Here is a 20,775-nt window from a genome sequence, read left to right as displayed (position 1 = left end):
TAAAAAAGGAAGGGAGGGAGGGAGGGAGGGACAAAGTTAGCTTTTATTTCCAGAAGCAGCTGATGTTGTATCAAACAAGAACACTTGTGGATTTGAGCAGTGATCTATCCAGTTCAGCATCCTGGTTCCCACAGTGGACAACCATCTCCTTCTAGAAAGCTTACAGGCAGGGTGCAGAGGCATTACCCCCATCTCTGCTGCCCCCTAACCACTGGCATTCAGTCTCATCCTACCTCTGAATTTGTTGGCTCAATTTTAACTATCCTAGTTAATAGGCATCAATAGACCCTGTCCTCCATTAATCTGTTTAATCCCCTTTTAAAGCTATTTGAGCCGGTGGCCATAACCACATTTTACAGCAGCAAATTCTTGCTGTGCTTTCTTTAACCTGTTAGAAATCTATTGCTGATCATTTTAGTTGGGTGACCCTGAGTTCTTGTATTATGAGAGAGGGAGAGAAAGTTCCCTCCCCATCATGCATAATTCCAGAAATCTCTGTCAAATATTTCCTCTCGTTGTCTTTCTAAAAATTAAAAAGTCCCAGATTCTTTAGCCTTTCTTCAGAGGGAATGTGCACCAGTCTGTAGATAGTTTGGGTTGCCCTTGTCTATATCATTCCCAACACTACAATATCCTTTTCTGAGGTGGGGACAACTGGTAGGATATACTATCCCAAATACATTATGGTGCTGGCAGGGTTTGTTTGTTCGTTCGTTTGTTTTAAGTTCCTTTCCTAATAATCCCTAGCATGGAATTTGGCTCTTCCCCTCCACCCCACAAACCATCTGCACATTTGGTTGACATGAAGTATCAACCACTTCCAACAGTCTCTTTCACGGTTAGTAGTCTCTGGATGGGAGGATCTAGCCCTTAGCCTTTCTGGTACTGGTACTGATTTATCCAGGAGTCTGACACACCCACACAGTAAGGAGACTGATTTTAGTGACCAGTAGCAGTATTTCAGTTGGAGGCAACAATTTCACATTTTAGTTATTTGAGAGATCATAGCATGTATAATTAGGACTCCCAGGATTTGTAGAAGGAATGGTGCTCTGAGAACCACTCCAAGCTTTACCCACCATATTTTGTATTTGCGACATGCCATGAGTCCCTGGCCACCTTGAATTCTGACACTTCTCTCTTTAGAAATTACTTGTATTCAAGGAAACTGTTTCACTTTAAGAGATTTTTGTTCTGGCTTTCCAGTGGTCCAAGGCAGTTTACATATTTGGATTCATTTAGGTGCACGACTCCTTTAACCTTACAAAAAGAAAGCAATAAGAATAGAGAGGTCATTGCTTAAATCAAAATGCAAAATCTCAGTTGATTCTCCTTAGGCAATCTCATTCACAAAACCATAAAATAGTGTTTCAGCTCCCCCTGCCCCACATTCATAGAAGATTCCTGCTATAACTTAAAAACAACAACAAAGTAACTGTCTAGTTTCTAGAGGTTCTTTCCAATGAGGAAGGAGTTGCAACTGTTTAGTGTAAAATCTATTTTATCTCTGGATAAACCCTCCCTCAATTCTGTTGATTATAATACTTCTTAATGGTAGTACATACTACTACTACTTCAGGATTCCTGTGTTTTGAAAGCATTTTGAATATATTTAATAATAAAGCATATTCACAGTAAAGCATTTGCCCCCCTCTCTCCCCTGTATCCTGAATCCATCATTCATGTTAAGCTTGAAGATGTCTAGTCTTGTCTTGACTTCAGTGGAGTATTGATTTGCTCAAGAGCAGTTGCACCCTGGTTCTCTGACAACCTTTATCCGAAAACCCAACAAACACTTTGAACCGCATAAACTATAATATCTTGTATTAACTGTACAATCTGTGGGAGGAGGGGTGCAGATGGTGAGAGAGCATGTGTGGGAAATTGCTTCACTTAGCTGCTTTGTAGCTGTATTTCTTAAGAGTCCTCCCAAATGGGAAGTATGTGAACGACCCTGAATGCCTGTCTCTGCTAACTGGCCTGTCGTAGATAATGTAACTGTAGGTTTGCAGGTGGGAGAGGAGGGCTAACGGAGCACACTAAGTTTAGGCGGGCTGAGTGAATTGATGGATTGGATGGGCCACGGGGGGGGGGGGGCTTGTTTGAATCCTGTAGAATTCCAGAACTGGCACCAAAAGAGTTAGTTCTGACACAGATGGTCTTAGCTTGATACATTCACATCTCTCAATAAACAAATCACTATCTAGAGAGTATTGTTGAGAGTACATTTGTTCAAGAGTCTGACAAAATGTCTGAACTCCTTCACCGCCTTGATCTATTGCACCACTGCCGTGATGAGCAAGGAGAGCGAGGACTCTGTCATCGGAACTGGAACCCAAACCGATGCACCAGTCCAAAAGCCCGTCATCCCCACAGATGAGGGGAAAGCCTAAGGCTAGAGAGAACCTTCGTTGTTTCTACTTCTCATGGCCTTCGAGAGAGTATCAAATGATAAACATTCTCACCATTTTAATTGTACTATATCTATATATCTAATTCCCAAGTGCCCCCCGTGTGGATACTTATTTTCGCAAAACAAGGGCACCTGGAGGCTAAAGAGGTTTTTCTGCATGCTTGGAGTACTCTCCAGGGTTGCAGAAAAATCTTACATGTTTAAAAAAGTATACGGGGGATAGTTAAATCCCCTCCCAAAGTCAAACTGCGTTCTCTACTTACAGATCCCCAGTAGAATGCTCAGGAACTCAAGGAAACCTGTAAGGCTGCACATGCCACCACTAAGAACAGCAGGAGCAGCTGTTGGAGCCACGAGGACAAGGGCTCATGGCTCCAGCCGTCCACCCGCAGCACGAACTGCCACCTCAGAAACTGTCATTACTCCACAGATCTGTGTACGGGTGGACCCGACAGGCAGAGGCTTTATCCTGATCCCACGGAAGACAAGGAGCTTTCCCTCCCCATCCCTCACGGTACTCACTATCACAGAAACCCACGGTCTCAGGAGTCAATGTGTGGGGGCGGGGAGAAGCAAGTGAGTGTGCGCAGGAAAAGAAACGAGAAACACAGACCTGAGAAGTGGAAGGTGGCGAGGAGGGGGAGAGAATCTGTGTTGGAGCGAGGACGGAAGGGGCTGACTCCTGCGATTTCAGAGCGCCCACAGGCTCTGTGACCTGACTCTGGTCCAGCCCCACTCCGGGAATGCAGAGCAAGAGCAGAAAGGGTGGGAAGCTGCCTTCCCCAGTCCAGCGCTGGCTGCCTGCCTGCCCCTCCTGACGAGAAGTTGCCTAATACAGTTACTGTTGCTGCTTGGTCTCCCTCTCCTGTGCCTGTCCTCACTCACTCAGCCAGCTTGCCTGCTCCGCCTGCTTTGCTGTGAACTGTCACCTGAGGCTCAGTTGTTCCAAATCGGCAGTGCACACCTTGCAGGAGAAGCATGGAGGTGGAGAAGCCTGGGCAGTAACTACCAAGCACTGGCCCTGGGTGTGTGTGTGTGTGGGGGGGGAGCTCTGCAGAAACGCCACTGCTCTCCAGAAGGGCTCACATGTTGGGTCCTGACTGCCCTTCTTCTGAAACACTCTCTAGGTGACACAGGAAATATCACACAGCCAGAGATGACACACTTGATGATACATACATGCCAGGGATATTACAGTTGTAGTCCCTGCGTTGGTAGTGGGGTTGAACTAGATGACCTTGGTGGTCCCTTGCAAGAGTAAATAAACAAATAAGCCATTCCTTCAGACAAAGTATGAGGTCTCTGGACCCTACTTAGGAAAGAAAGAAAGAAACAAATCCCACAGCTAGGTTAAACTCACTCTCTTTCCTAACTAGGGTCCAGAGATCTCATACTTTGTCTGCACTCTGCACTCACATTGTGAACATCTGAAGCAGCAAGCATGAGCCAGGAAGAGAAAATGTGTGTTGATATGTGTAGGGTTGCCAACCTTCAGGTGGCACCTGGAGATCACCAGACAACCAAGTTCTGTTCCCCTGGAGAACATGACTGCTATGGAGGGTGGACTCTGAGGTTCCTCCCCTTTCCAAATCGCGCTCTCACCAGGCTCCACCCCCAAAATCTCCAGGAATTTCCCAACCTGGAGCTGGCAACCCTAGCTTGGGGGCAACAAGGGAAAGAAGGGGGGTATTGGATTGGGGAAAGTAAAGAAGAGAAAGAAGTGGAGGGGGGGAAGCAGAGGTAGGAGAATACCCCCTCCTTGCATGTTCCTTGGGTGTCCCCATTTCTGCAAGGACCCTTCCTTCTTTCCCCTCCCACTACATCACACTTAACCTTTTAAATGCCAGGGTGGTGATACCAGCTGCAGTGGTCTCTGATGCACAGAGTCACTTTGAATATTATACTGCTGTGCCCAGTAATTTCCACCCCCTGCTCTGTGATGCCCTCTTAATGTCTTCCATATCCCTTGGCCTTAATAATAACACAACCACATAGAACTTGCCCTTTCAGAGGTGGGCTGAACTAAGCTGGGTTGCATAACCCCTGAGCATATGTTTTCCCCTCAGGTTCCCTGTTTTGCCTTCCTTTTGAATACAAATATACACAGAGAGATTGCTTGCTCCCACAGAAAAATATTATGTAAACATGCACTTACTCAGCTTTAACACACAAACACACACAAACACCTTCTGCCATCTTCCTATATATCTACTTCACAACTGTGCCCCCTATCTGTGGATACTTCGTTTCTGCACACAGAGGGCACTCTATCCCCCAACAGGTTTACTGCTATACAACATCAGAGACAGAGTTATGAGGTTAGGATGCGGGTAGTGATGCACACAAACTGGCCAAGGGGACAGGCATGTGAGAGTCAGATAAGATATGCCAGGATGCAGAGACTTAGAGGCATAGAGGTGGCAGGAGAGGGGAGAACAGCCCAGCGGATGATAAAAACCCTCCTTGTATCATGCATGCCCACCAACAAATTATCTGCTTTTTTTTTTACAGAAACAACATTCCTTCATCAGTATCATAGACATACATACAATACCAAAAGTCAATCAGAAAAGGGGACACCCTGCAAAGACGAGAAAATCCAAAAAGCTCACACAGCGATCACTTCGAGAAAGCCATTTACACAGTAACCGACTCTATTATGAAAAATACATTAATAAGACAAAACATAACGATACCATGCATTCCTACAGAGCCAACAGAGACAAGGAAAATATTGATACTGACGTTTTGCCCACTCATGTGAACAGTGCAGCTGGAACACACAACATAGCTTTATATATGGAATACCCACCAGCCCTTCAAAACTCAGCATACATTCTTCCTTATGACATAGGAGACATGACACATATCTGTCACCACTGCTCTGCTAGGCATTTCATAACAGAAAAGTCCAGAGATCACTACAACACCTGTTGCCACAATGGAAAAGTCAGCATTCCGCCATTACATTGCCCACCGTTACTTTAAAAACTCTTAACTGTCCAGCATCCTCTTTCAAAGCATTTCTTAGAAAACATTCACCAATACAATAGCACACTTTCCTTTGTTTCTGTGGGAGCTCAGATACATCATGCACCAGGCCACGAAGTCTACTGCTTCCGTATTCAGGGATCTGTCTATCATAGCATAACAAACCTTTACCCAGATCATCAAGCGCTGCCACAATACGGCCAGCTATATATTATAGATACAACTGAAGCAACTCAAATAAGAATGAGCAGACCTGAAAATACAGAACTCAATCTGGAATTACTGCACACCTTGACAGAGCTAATAAAACAAATCCCTATGCACAAACATTTATTTATTTATTATTAATTATATTTATACCCCGCCCATCCTGCGAACAGGCTCAGGGCGGCTAACGAGATATACATAGGAAAGAAATATTGCATGCAGAAGAGGAAAGGGCAAGAGCACAAGGAAGATTACCACTAGAATACTCACCACGTTTCTACCATGAACCAAATGGAGATACCAGGCGTTGCAATCACCCACAAGTGGCAGAAATTGCTGCAGTATTCCAGAGCACTGATGGAGCACCACCAACTAGGAGAAGTATCACCATATATCCCAGACAGAGTAAGCCACTGCATTTGGATCCCTACAGCCAACACTGTGATCCCCTATCATATGTTTTAGCCTTTCCATTTCGTGAAGCAGGGTGGCACTGCAAATTAACACATAACTCACATTCTAAGTCAGCTATTAGGAACAAGATCACACAACTGCAGTTCATATCTCACCGTTGGGCAGTGAGAGACCACTTTGACACTATCCATAACTTGGGCAAACTTACACAACAACTGGCCATATACTACTATTGTCGAATAGAAGTGGAGAGATTAGTCTACATCTGACATAATCAAAATAAATTATGTGCTGAAAGTTATGCAGGTCTCTTGGATGCCTTAAGCATGAAAGCCCAAGATGATTCTTTAAGACTAGGCAGAATGGTCGTGCTACCATCAACATTCTTAGGAAGCCCAAGGAATATGTTGCAGCTTTATCAAGATGCTATGGCAATGGTTAGACAGTTTGGAAAACCAGACATATTCATCACATTTACATGCAATCCAAAATGGAGAGAGATCAAAGACAATATTAAAGAATACCAACAACCAAAGCACAGACCAGACATTGTAGTGAGGGTTTTCCATGAAAAGGTAAAAGAAATGATTAAACTACTAAAAGCTGTACAAATTTTTGGACAGGTAAAAAATTACCTTTACGTCATAGAATTCCAAAAAAGAGGACTGCCTCATGTACACATCCTTCTAACATTAGGTAACCAAGATAAATTACGTGAACAACATCAAATAGATGCAGCAATATCTGCTGAAATACCAGATCCCAAAAAAGATCAAACACTACATAGATGTGTCACTGAATACATGATACACAATCCATGTGGGCACATTAATCCACAGGCTGTGTGCATGAAGGATGGAAAATAAAGTAAAGGTTTTCCCAAATCTTTCCAAGAGAACATAAAAACAAATGTCAGTGGATATCCCCTCTACCAAAGAAGAAACAGTGGACAGACAATACTTAAGAAAACGGAAGGACAATATGTAGACATAGACAACAGATATGTGGTTCCTTATAACCCATACTTATTAAAATACTTTCAAGCACACATTAATGTTGAGGTGTGCTCCAGTATAGCTTCTATAAAATACTTGCACAAATATGTTTATAAAGGCCATGACTGCACAAATTTGGCAGTCACAGTGAATGATGGAGTCCGAAACTATGATGAGATCACAAATTATTTCAATTCAAGATATGTTGGTCCAACTGAGGCTATGTGGAGAATCTTTGAGTACAAGTTACATGACAAATCACATACAATAGTACAACTCCCTGTACATCTGCCAATGCAACAACAAGTACTTTTTAACACTTGGCTTTAGCACTGGCATAGACGTCAGATACTATTTTAACAGCTTGGTTTAAAGTCAATCAACAAATTGCTGAACAAATGCAGGAGGAAGAAAACATACCTACAGGCTTACAGCACTGTGAAAATACTGATTACCACCTTTACCCAGATATGCCAAAACATTACAAGTGGAATGCAGCAAAAAAACAATGGGAAAAAAGGAAAAACAAAGCCAAGGCAGACATTGTCCTTGGGAGGATGTATGCTGTGTCTCCTAGAGACACAGAATGTTTTTACTTATGATTACTACTATTACATGTCCCAAATGCTCAGTCATTTCAGGATCTGCTAACAGTTGAAGGGACAATTTGTACAACGTTTAGGGACACAGAAATACGAAGAGGTCTTCTTGCAGAGGACACTGAGTGGGAGAAGACCATTGAAGAAGCAGCAACATTTAAAATGCCTTTACAACTAAGACACATGTTTGCGTACATCTGTGCACTTCAACAGCCATTCAATGCTTCACACCTGTGGGGAAAATTCAAAACTGACCTGTCTGAAGAGCTCTCAAGAAAACACTCTGGAAAAGATAGTTACAACTTTGCTCTTCATTAAATAAATGACATATTGAAAACCCATGGATTAAGAAATGGAACACATAGGATTACCCACCCCAGAAGATACACCATTGCTTCAAGAAGAGGAAGCATATCAACAAGCACAACTACACATTGGATTGACAATGAAAGCACAAGCTACACCAGAACAAATAATAATAATTGAGGAAATACTAAATGTTACACAAAGTACCCAACAAACGCCCAAAACATACTTTTTAGATGCACCAGGAGGATGTGGGAAAACATTTATATATCAAACATTGATACATATCTTATTGGGCCAAGGTAAAACTTCCATTGCTGTCGCTTGGACAGGGATAGCTGCCATGTTACTTAAAGGAGGAACAGTACATAGTTTAAATTACCATTGATTCTAACGGAGAATTCTGTATCATCTCTATCTCCTAGCAGCAAAGAAGCCAAATATATTAAGGAAGCATCGCTAATTCTATGGGACGAGGCATCTATGATATCAGCAAATGCTCTTATGGTAATACACAGATTGCTGGCAGACCTCATGCATAATGACATACCCTTTGGAGGAAAAGTCATCCTATTAGGTGGAGATTTCAGACAAATTTTACCAGTTGTACCAAACTCATCAAGCCAGGCAACAATACAGAACTGTTTGAAGACAAGCTCACTTTGGCCACTATTCAAATTACTCACTTTAAAAACAAATATGAGAGCACAACCTGATAACAGCTTTGCACAATATGTCTTACAAGTGGGAAATGGAACCATCCCAGTGCAAAGAACCATATCAAACTGTGCAATAAGATTACCACCTCAGTGTTTAACATCTGACATTATAACAGCAGTCTATGGAATGACTTTCACTGCACAATCCATTCTTCAGCATTCAATGTCTGTGATCCTAGCTCCAAAAAATGAGCACTGTGATTATATTAACACCACTATAATTTCTAAAATGGATGGAGAAAGTATTACTTACTATAGTGTAGATGAAGTAAAGTCAGATGACATTGGTAAAATAATGAAATACCCCACAGAATTTTTAAACTTATTGGATAGTTCTGGATTACCTCCACATAAACTAACACTGAAAACAGGAGCAATAGTAATTCTGCTGAGAAACTTAAATTCTAAAGGATTGATGAATGGTACCCGTCTACAAATTCTGAATATGTATACAAATAGTTTGTATGCTAAAATAATAACAGGTGAAGCAGCCGGGCAAACTGTTATACTCCCAAGAATTGATTTAATACCAACAGATACAACTTTTCCTTTCATTTTACTAAGATGACAATTTCCAATAAAACTAGCCTTTGTAATTACGATTAATAAAAGCCAAGGCCAAACATTGGAAAATGTAGGTATATATTTAAAGGAACCTGTGTTCACCCATGGACAATTTATATGTTGAAATGTCCAGAGTAAATGTTTTGAAAACTTAAAAATCCAAGTTTGCAGCACTCCTATCCAGAGATATTTTAAAGATGAAGATAGAATATTTACATCTAACGTTGTATTCAAAGAAATACTTTAATTACTAGCAGTGGTAACAAATCATACAAACAACTGAGAAATGCAGTCATTCACAGAACAGTGAGAGTTACAGTTAAAACATTCAGAAGCATAACAAGCCAACAAGCAATAAATAAATAAATGCATTACTGTTTTGCATACATTTTGAGTACTGTACTGAGTGGGGCTCATCACAAGAGGGTGGCAGGGCCAGGGCTTACTAAGGCAAAGCCAGGAAACAATGGGAGCCCACAGAAGAATGATGCCCGCCTCACGGGGACATGTGGAGCCCACCCTGGCTATTCCAAAGGATACAGGGTGGGACTCCCGAGTCCTGGAAACAGAAGCCTTTGTACAACTGAGCAAGGGAATGAGGGAGGGAGGGAGGAAAAGGGAAGGGAAGGGAAAACATTACCTAACCTTCCCAAATCCACAACACAATTAAACAGTGGTAACAAGACACTGGAGAGTTCTGTGTTCTGTGCTGAATGGGCGTCATTTAGTGACTACAAATCCTACACAGCAATTACAAGTTAAAACAAACCAGAACACAATACGCAACATTTTGTTGCGGGTCCCCTCTTGTTAACCTGTCTAAATGCTATGTAAGCATGATGTATGAATGAGGGCTGGATCCGAGGTCTCATGGGTTCCTACTTTGTAATACTTTTCAGTTCTGTCAAAGAGTTCAACTTTACTGCAACTTTTCTGACTTTCTAAATAAAGTCTGTTAAAGGACTTATTGCGTCTGAGAGTTACTGCACGAGCACAGAGATGTGCTAAAAGTCCTCTATAAGAACCGCCTGTTTGAAAAGCTGTCTAAGTGCAAATTCCATAAAGAGGAGCTGGACTTTTTAGGATATCATATTTCCGGGAAAGATCTGGGCATGGATCCCCACAAAATTCAGTGTAGGAGGCCCCCCAAATGAGGAGGCAGTTACAGTCATTCCTCGAGTTTGCCAATTTCTACCATTGGTTCATCCTCAATTTTGCCCAGGTGGTCCTACCTTTTACTGACCTGTTAAAAACCAAGGGGAAGGGACCAGAAAGCCGCAAGCCAAATTACAAATTGTTGTGGACCCCAGAGTCCCAGCGGGTTTTTGACAAACAGAAGGCTGTGTTTACTTCTGAGCCCTTCGTGGTGCAAGTGGATCCTTCTGATGTGGCAATGGTGGGGGGGATACTGCAAAGGGGGGAGGATGGGAATTTGTACCCTCTCACATATGTGTCAAAAAAAGTTCTCAGAGACTGAGAGGAAATGGGTGGTTTGGGACAAAGAAGCTGCTGCAATTAAACTGGCTCTAACGATTTAGAGACATTGGTTGGAGGGAGCCCGGGTGCCATTCAAGGTGTGGACTGACCATAACAACTTGGAAGGACTGCATACCCCCAGACACCTAATTGCTTAGCAGTTGCGCTGGGCGGGATTTTTCTCCAAGTTCCGATTTACACTTAAGCACCTCCTGGGGAAATTCAACTTTCTAGCTGATGTGCTCTCACACCTTCTCCAGCACACCAGCCACCAAGAAGAAGTCATTGACTCAATGTTCACCCCTACCCAATGGGGGGGGGAGTTCTCACATGGAGCCAGGCCAAGGCAGAGGGTCCCCTCAATACAGAACCCTGGGTGGAGAAGTTTAAAGCTGCTTTCAGTGATAGTGACAAAGAGGAAGTGGAGAAAAAGGGCACCCTCACTCAGGGGGGAAACAGATGCTGGTACTGCCAACAGAAAGTGTTTGTGCCTGAAGCCTTGCGATGGGATGTTTTGCAGCTGGGGCATGACAACAAGCTGGCTGGGCATTTCGGGTACTTAAAGACTTTACACCTTGTACAATGACAGTTCTGGTGGCTGTGCATGCGGGCTGATATTTCCCAATATGTGTCTTCTTGCCAAGTATGCTTAATGAGGAAACAACGGGCCCGGGACTATTGCAACCTTTGGAATCCCCTGAGAAGCCATGGTCTGTTATTTCTATGAACTTTATAACATACCTAAAACCCAGCAAGGGGAGAACAGTGATTTGGGTTGTAGTGGATCTGTTCTCAAAACAAGCACATTTTGTCCCCTGCAAACAACTACCCTTGACTAAGAAACTGGCACAGCTGTTTATGCAGCACATTGTAAGGCTGCATTTGGTACCCCAGAAAATCATATCCGATCGAGGGAGCCAATTCCTGGTGGGGTTCTGGAAGGAATTGTTAGAATTCCTGGGGGTGGAGCAAGGGCTCATTAGTGCTTACCACTCAGAGACTGATGGCCAAACAGAAAGAACTAATCAGATTCTGGAGCAATTTTTGAGATGTTTCATTAACTATGAACAAGATAACTGACTGGATTTGCTCCCCTATGCAGAATACAGTTATAATACAGGAAATGGATGCTGTCCTCCTTGAACAGATTGGTAGAGTATCCAGACATCAGAACCTTATAATTATGGGCGACTTCAGCTTCCATGATCTGTGCTGGGAGACAGGCTCAACAAAGCGACAAGAATCATGCAACTTCCTGATCTTTCTGGCCAACAACTTCCTTTTTCAAATGGTGGAGGAAGCTACAAGGGGCTCAGCCATACTAGACTTAATGTTAACCAACAGGGAAGAATTGGTAGACGGGGTGAAAGTGGTGGGGACCTTAGGGGGAAGTGACTATGTCCTCCTTGAATTCCAGTTGCTGTGGGGGGTCAAGGACGTTCGTAGCCAGACTTGTAGGTTAGATTTTCATAGGGCTGACTTCAACGAGCTCAGAGGCTTGATGGGAGTCATTCCATGGGGGAGTGTGCTGGAAGGGAAAGGAGCGAGTGAAGGGTGGGCTCTTCTCAAACATGAGCTTTTGTGAGCTCAAGCCCTCACTATTCCAGCAAGATGGAAACATGGTAAGGGCTCCAAGACACCGATGTGGATAAACTGAGAGCTTCAGAATAAGCTAAGGGAGAAAAGGGAAATGGAGGGAAATGGAGGGAAGGTCAGACCTCTAAAGAGGAGTATATGAGAGTTACTAGGTACTGCAGATCAGCCATCAGAGAAACCAAAGCTCAGTATGAGTTGGGTCTGGCCAGGGGGGCTCACTACAATAAAAAAAGCTTCTACAGGTATGTGAGAAGCAAACACAAGGTAAAAGAGGCAATTTGACTACTTTCGGGAGTAGAAGGAGAAACTCTGGTGGAGGACAGAGAAAAAGCAGATGGGCTTAATGACTTTTTTGCCTATGTTTTCTCCCTGAAGAACTCAAGCTCATCTAGAGATGGTATAAGACATAACAGAACACCTGAGTGTCCAGTTGACATTGACAGGGAGGTTGTGGAGAGGCACCTGGATGCACTGGATGAATACAAATCCCCTGGGCCAGATGGTGTGCACCCAAGAGTGCTCAAAGAACGTTCTAATGAACTTGCAGAGCCTCTATCAATCATCTTCAAGGCCTCCTGGAGGACTGGAGATGTGCCACAAAATTGGAGAAGACCGAATGTTATCCCAATCTTTAAGAAAGGGAAGAAGGGGCTTCCGGTACAGTGCAGTGAGTGAGTGGGCACTCTTCGGAACTCCCGAATCACCCGCTCCCTTCTTTGCTCTTTTGATGCTTTCCCGGCTCACCAGGGGCATCGCCCAACCTCCTGGAGGGAGGTGGGTTAGCAGGAGGCTTCACTCGGTCACCTCCCACACCCGGCAAGTGTGGGGGTGAGCCATTTTTTGCCTTGAAGCAGGAGCGACCGAGGGAAGGAAACATGGCTCACATGTTTTCCATTAGCTGCAACCAGCCGTTTTAAAGACCGTTTCGTTCAAGGGGTTTTTTGGGGGTTTTGTTTCATCTTGCAACAAAAGAAACTTGTGTGTATGCAATTGCTCTCTTTACGTTCTGTGATGACGCTCATTAAATGACCCCCACATTTGGAGAACATTACAATAGTCTAGCCTCGAGGTGACCATCACATGGATCACTGTAGCCAAATCGTCACGATTGAGGAAGGGAGCCAACTGCCGAACCAGCCGCAGATGGTAGAAGGCCGACTTAGCAGTGGCTGTTACCTGGGCCTCCATTGCCAGGGAGGGTTCCAGGAGCACTCCCAAACTCCTAACCACCGGCGTAGGCACCAATGGTGCCCTGTCGAAGGCGGCACAGGACTTCCGTCTTTGCCGGGTTTAGCTTCAGCCAACTCAGCCTGAGCCAACCAGCCACGGCCTGGTCCAGATCTTCTGGTCTGGAGTCTGACTGACTGCCCAACATCAGATAGAGCTGGGTGTCATTAGCATACTGGTGACATCCCAGCCCAAACCTCCGGGCAATCTGGGCAAGGGGGCACATGTAGATATTGAAGAGCATTGGGGAAAGCACCACCCCCTGAGGCACTCCACATTCAAGCAGGTGCCTCCTGGGACTGCTGTTCCCCTAGTGCCACCCTTTGTTCCCGACCTTGGAGAAAGGAAACAAGCCACTGCAAGGCAAGCCCCTGTATCCCCACGTCGGCTGATGGTCGACTGTATCAAATGCGGCCGACAGATCAAGCAATAGCAACACTGCCAAACCGCCCCAATCCAGATGCCTCCGGAGGTCATCAGTAAGGGTGACTAGCGCTGTCTCCGACACATGTCCCTGGCAGACGCTGAACTGGAAGGGATCTAATACAGAAGCATCATCCAGATAGCTCTCCAGCTCTCAATTAATTTTCCCAAATAGAGCAAATTAGAAACCGGCCGATAGTTGGCCAATTCGGTCGGATCCAGAGATGGCTTTTTCAAGAGAGGGTGAAGCATCACTTTCTTGAGTGCCCCCAGGAACCGTCCCTCTTCAAGGTACTTGTTGGTAATCTCCCTAAGGGCACCACGAAACCCCTCGTGCCGGCTTTAATCAGCCACGAAGGGCGCGGATCAAAGTTGCATGTGGTTGGGCGTACAGTCTTGAGCAATCCGTTGACTTCCTCCAGGCCTAGCAGCCCAAAAGAATCCAAAGCTGGAGTCGACAGTTCAGTGGATAGGGGACTGGCTAGTGGATCACACCCAAAGAGTGGTGGTCAATGGCGTTTCATCAGATTGGAGGGAGGTGTCCAGCGGGGTGCCGCAGGGCTCAGTTTTGGGCCCAGTACTTTTCAGTATTTTTATCAATGATCTAGATGGGGTAGAAGGGCTACTAATTAAATTTGCTGATGATACCAAATTGGGAGGAGTAGCAGACACCCAAGAAGATAGAGTTAAAATTCAACAAGACCTGAATACTCTGGAGAAGTGGGCTTTTCAAAAAGGCTAACAGAGGCTTTGTGACCCCTGCTGGAGCAAATGAAAACGCTCAACAAAAATTTTGCCGCACAACAACAAGAACTAAACAAATCTGAAAAAACCCCAGAGCAAACAGCAGAGAATTTGAAAGAAGTGGATACCACTACAAAAAAGCTTAAAAAACAAATGCAAGAGATGGAAAAGAAGAGAAACTCTGATGAAGCGCAATTACTACAACTTCAAATGGAAAAGGCAAGCTTTATCCTGAGGTTTTAGGGGGTTCCTGAGATTAAAGGGGAGAACCTCAAACAGACTATGGCTGATGTTTTGGGACTGGTTGCAGATTTAAAAGAGGATTTCCTTTTAAGTGAGATGGATGTGATCTATAGGTCATATTTACAATTTATAAAGAAAAATAATCTGCCCGGGGAGGTGGTGGTGAGGTTCTCCAGAAGACAACTGAGGGACCAGATCCTAAAAGCTACAAGTGAAACTACCCTTAAAATTGACAGTAATGAGATAAGAGTTCTAAAAGACATTCCCTTTGAAATAAGGAAAAAAACGGAATAAATACAAAGACTTGGCAGTGTTTTTACAAAATAATAACATCTCTTACAAATGGATTCTACTGGAAGGATTACTCTTCAAATATGAAGACAAGAAAGAAAAAAAATTAACTCTTATGAAAGTACGAGAGTTTTTGAGGCAGCAATCGGGACCAGCGGGAGAAGATGATGAGGACAAATGGAGCGATGATGAATCACCTGCTGAAGAAGGCTCAGACTTGGAACTTGGGGCATCACCTAGACAAACCAGGGGGGTGAGGGGTCTTTTGGGGGGGCAGAATGTCAAACTCGGAGCCTTGTTTGCCATGGGTTCTGTATGTTCGTTTCATGACCTGTAAACCACATTGGTTGGATTGTGTGTTTAGGCATGGGGGAGGTGGTGCATGAGAGATGGTGAGAGTGCATGTGTGGAAAATTGCTTCACTTAGCTGCTTGGGAACTCTTTTCGTAAGAGGCCTCCCCAATGGGAAGTATGTGAATGACCTAGAATGCCTGTCTCTGTTAGCCAGCCTATCATAGGTAATGTAACTGTAGGTTTGCAGGTGGGGGAGGAAGGCTAACAGAGATCACTAGGTTTAGCCGGGTTGAGTGAATGGATTGATTGGATGGGACATTGGGGGGGGGGCTTGTTTGGATCCTGTATAATTCTGTAACTGGCACCAAAGGAGGTAGTTCTGATATAGCTTGATATATTCACATCTCTCAATAAACAAATCACTATCTAGAGTGTTGTTGAGAGTAAGTTTGTTCAAGAGTCTGACAAGAGGGAAGGCAGCATGGAAGCTAAGCAGGGTCGGTACTTAGAAAGGAGACCTTCAGGGAAGACTCAGTAGAGCAATACAATAGGATACACTCCCATCTATTTTCACTTCTACAAGGTACTCCAGAGATCGCCATATAAACTTGGCAGGCATCTATCTCACCAGACTTTGTCTTCAATTTAATAAAGTTTGGCTTAATGGGCTTACCAACTTTCCCAACTCTGGAGAATATGCATTTGTCTCAACAAAGGGCTGCAGGGTAATTGACTATTTTATAGTTTCCCCTTCATTGGAATCTCATGTTCTAGAACTCACTGTGGGTGATTATATAATCAGTGACCATCTTCCACTTATTTTAATTCTCAATGTTAGCCCTTTTACTAGAACCCAACGTTATTTCCAACACCAACCTGACAAGCTCTGCCTAGAATCTTATGGAATCATAGCTCTATGCAAAAAATCCCAATCATTACTCAAATCAAACCTACTTCTAAAGTATAGATCAGGGGTGGCGAACAAGTTCGACAAAAAGAGCCAAAAATTTAAACTGTGAGAGTCAGAGAGCCACACCACGCAGTGACCTGCCAAAACAGACAAACACTCACACAGCGCCGAAGACCGGGAGAGGGAGGCAGCGCCCCAACGCCGAACCTCCCCAGAAGACGCCCGGCTGCACGAGACGACCGCAGGACGCGCTCGGGCGCGGGGGCGAGAGCCCCGGCCCGAGACGCGTGACAGAAGCTGCGACAGGGGAGCAGGGCCGGCGGCGCGGCCTCAACGGCGACCGGATGACAGGGAGCGCGTGTCCGGTGGGCGTCTACCCGGCGGCGCGCGTCTCCTCTGTTAAAGGGGGGGCGGGGCCGGGAGTGGAAGAGTGGTGTGGCCCGGGAGTGGGAGGGGGGAGGAAAGAGAGATGGAGCGTGCCAGAGGTCGTGCGGGAGTGTCGGCAGAGGGGCGCTCGGGGTGACGTCAACCCCGCCCCCTGCCATTCTGAGGTCCTCTTCTACCCCGTCTTTTCCAAACCCTCGCCTCCAGAGCCACGCCGCTCCTCACGAGGCCCACTCACGTCGTGCCACAACGGCCACTGGGGGCGCCACCCCCAAGACCAAGGAGGAACGCGACAGAGCCACAATATACAAAATGATGATAAGAGGCAAAGAGCCACATTAATTTTGGCCGGGAGCCGCATGCGGCTCGAGAGCCGCGTGTTCGCCACCCCTGGTATAGATCCTCCTTAATTGATGCAAATCAACATTCACCAGTGATCACAGCCTATAATGCTTTAAGGTCTCACATATCTACGTCACTGGGCAAAGAACTTGAGAATGGAAATGGGGAGTAGTAGACCTATAAATGTCTGGTTTGATAGGGAATGTAGATACCTAAAAACCCAATTACGCAATGTCTTCAGACAATACCATGAGACCGCTGACCCTTTTTTCCTGATAGAATACTTTAAACTTAAGAGCCAACTACAACAGAGTATGAACAGAAAGAAGACTGAATATATTAATACACAATGGGAACAATTATACCAGGCCACGATTTTAAATAATACAACAAAAAAAATTGGGCCATAGTCTCGGGGTCATGTCATGCGGAGGCCCCCTCTATGTCTGCTATTTCTCCCCAAATGTGGTATCAATATTTTTTGACATTATTCCATCAGGATGATGTCTGCACTATGGATCCCTCAGAGTTTCGGTCTGAGGACATACCTGATTGGCCTCATGTAACACCCGATGAAATAAAATACAATAGCAATCCATCTCTGCCTCTCACTTGCCTTGAAAGCCCCTTGCTGGGATCACCAGAAGTTGGCTGCAACTTGATGGCACTTTACACACAAACACACACACACACACACACATGATCTGGATGAGAGGGATTAGCTCAATAAAGGAAGCTAAGGCCTTCAGTTTGCAAGATCTGAGAAAGGCTGTTAATTATATTTTGGGGTGAGTTTACTATAAATAAAATGCAATTACAAATGAGGTATTTTGAATTAGGTTTTTTTGTTAATGTTAATTTTATTTATAGTTCCATGTGACATTTTCAGATTGCATGCAACTTTGAGGAAGTTTGCGAAAATGCACCTACACCAGTAACACGTTTGGTCAGTGGGAAGCTTGAGGATCTCTTCAGGAATCTGGAAGAAAAGAACAAAAATAATTAGAGACTTCAGCATCCTTTGTAATTACCTTTGGAGTGTTGTACTGTCCCTTTAAGAATGGTATATCTTTGTGAGATTAATATTTGGAAAGTTTAATGAATGTTAGATAACCACTAAAAATGTTATCTCATTCTTAACACTGTGCCATTCTTTTATATACTAGCTATTTCTGCCCAGAGCAACTAGGTAGATACCAGTAAGGAAGCATCTTGGTGACAATTGGCCAGACCTGGTCAGGTGATAATTCCCAACTCCTTTAAAAAGCCTCCGAGTTGGGCTGTCTTACACTAGCCTGCAGAACAAATGGACTGAACATTTGTACTTTGTAGCAAAACACACTTAGCTTACCTTTGTGTTTGCCTTTTCAGCTGACGATGCATGTGGTGGGACCCTTCGGGGGCAGAGTGGAATTATTTCAACTCCCCATTACCCTTCAGAGTATAACAACAATGCCGATTGCACATGGACCATTCTAGCGGAGCCTGGGGACACCATCGCATTGGTGTTTACGGATTTTCAGCTGGAAGATGGATATGATTTTTTAGAAGTTACAGGAACGGAGGGGTCATCACTATGGTAAGGCAGCTGTTATGCTTTGTTATGTAATTGAAGGTTAACTCAGGGCTTGGCAAATCCCAGGTGCCAGGTTGCCATGGCACCTAGAAATTTCTCCGTGGTTCTCAGTGCCTCTATGTGCATGATGTTGTTGTGGTTTGATTATATATTCACCTCATGCCACCCAGCTGTGGTAGATGGATTCATTTCTTAACTGGTTGCTTTCTGTACTGGTCTAATATTCAGTTAAATAGTTTTGTAAAGTAATGGCAAAATTATAAGGAACTGGAGACATGTTCATTTAGGATTAGAGGTTATACTTTTTTTTTCATGGCAACCAAGGTTTACCCCCATATTTATATACAATAGCACATTTTTAATGAATTAAATAAAATGGCAAGAAACTCTGAAGAGCTTAAGGTTAGGTTTTGTGTTAGCAGTAATTAGAAAATGTGGTTTTTAAAATATAACCTCTCCTACATTTTTTGGGCCATGCCAAGGAAATATGTCAATATCTGGGTTAGCTACCTGTATGTGAGGGTCAAGCTAACAAAATAAGTTATTATAAGAATACAGATATTTTTATGGTGTACACATTAGTGAAAGATAAAATAGGTTATACAATTCATGGGTATATCTTATGGCCAGTAGACCACACACATTTCTGCCCCTTTGATGGAAGAGACACATATCCAGACACATTGGATATTTGTTACCAGAACAATTTGGAGAGTGTGTGGTGTTACCATGAGAGATTATCCATGGCCTACTGTGTAAACTTTTAGCAATTGCACATCACATGAGAATCTTTTTTCATATATTTATTTCTGGATGTGTGTTGTTTTGCAATAGTAATATTGACCACTGACAAAGGCCCTAAGTCATTTGCTGTTCCCTTGGCAACGATCCCTCTTGGGCAGGGTAGGGGATGAAAGATCTCCAACAAATATTCTGAGACACAAACATGATGTCCAGGTGAATTTAACCTTGCTTAGACTCTTTGATTACATATGAGATGAGCTTCTGATAACTTCAGTGCTCTCTGGTGAAATTCATCTTGGGCATAATACCATGCTGAGTAGCTTTGAATCTGTGCAGTAGCTGCTTGTGTTATAGGACTGGGTTATTGCAGCTAGCTGAAGATTTTGCCCTGCTCAAGAACTACATAATTTCATTTATTGGAGGAGAGGCAGTATCGCCCAGGGTCATGGTTGGGTCATTATATTGATGAAATTGTGTTGTGAATGGAATTGTCTGCGTTTCATCATCCTCTCTTTGCTCCCGCTCAGCTAGATACATCCTTTAATGACCAACATTTAGGCAGTGTATTGCTCAGTGAGCAGTACCTGTACAAGAAGTACTTTCAAGAAGCGATAGCAGGATTAGTTAAGATTGTGGGCAGATTCCAAAGGTGTACAAACATCTCTGAAGAGCTGAGACTAAAAAGGGGAAATGGAAGGAGGGTCAGATTACTGAGAGTGAGTACAAGAAGCAGGCTCGAATCTGTAGGGATGGTGTCAGAAAGGCTAAAACACAGATGGAGCTGAGGCTTGCGAGGGATGCTAAAAACAACAAGAACAATTTCTATGCCTATGTTCAGAGCAAATAGAAGAACAGGGATGGAGTAAGCTCATTGCTAGGGGAAGACAGTCAAGCCTTAAGAAGGGATGAAGACAAAGTGGAATTACTCAACTCTCAGTTGGTGTCAGTCTTTAACCGTAAGGCGAGCTGTATGCAAACAGAAGAATGCAGGGCATATGAAGGAAGGAGAAATTGCCAGTCTAAAGTAAGTAAGGAAATGGTTAGAGAGCATCTAGCTGCCTTAAATACTTTCAAATTTCCAGGGCCAGATGGTTTGCATCCCAGGGTGCTAAAAGAAATTGCAGATGTTATTTCAGAGCCTCTGGCTCTAATCTTTGAGATGTCCTGGAGTACTGGTGTTGTGCCAGAAGACTGGAAAAGAGCAAATGTTGTCCCTATCTTCAAGAAGGGAAAAAAGACAGACCCGGGAAATTACAGGCCTGTCAGTTTGACATGAATACCTGGGAAAATTCTAGAGCAGATTATTAAACACTCTGT

The 20,775-nt window shown here is 44.0% G+C and overlaps 1 protein-coding gene across 1 annotated transcript in view; it reads left to right on the top strand.

The window, feature by feature from the left end:
* LOC107113113 (CUB and sushi domain-containing protein 2-like) overlaps positions 1–18,721 on the top strand; it is a 257,503-nt gene extending 238,782 nt beyond the window's left edge. The window contains exon 5 of the mRNA XM_015414381.1: positions 18,510–18,721. Within this exon, the coding sequence (XP_015269867.1) occupies positions 18,510–18,721 (212 nt within the window). The remainder of the gene's footprint in view (positions 1–18,509) is intronic.
* Positions 18,722–20,775: the final 2,054 nt, after the last annotated feature.

This window comes from Gekko japonicus, unplaced genomic scaffold (genome assembly GCF_001447785.1).
Source record: "Gekko japonicus isolate JY-2015 unplaced genomic scaffold, Gekko_japonicus_V1.1 scaffold194, whole genome shotgun sequence".
Classification (NCBI taxonomy): domain Eukaryota; kingdom Metazoa; phylum Chordata; class Lepidosauria; order Squamata; family Gekkonidae; genus Gekko; species Gekko japonicus.
This window is presented reverse-complemented; position numbering and strand designations above follow the sequence as displayed.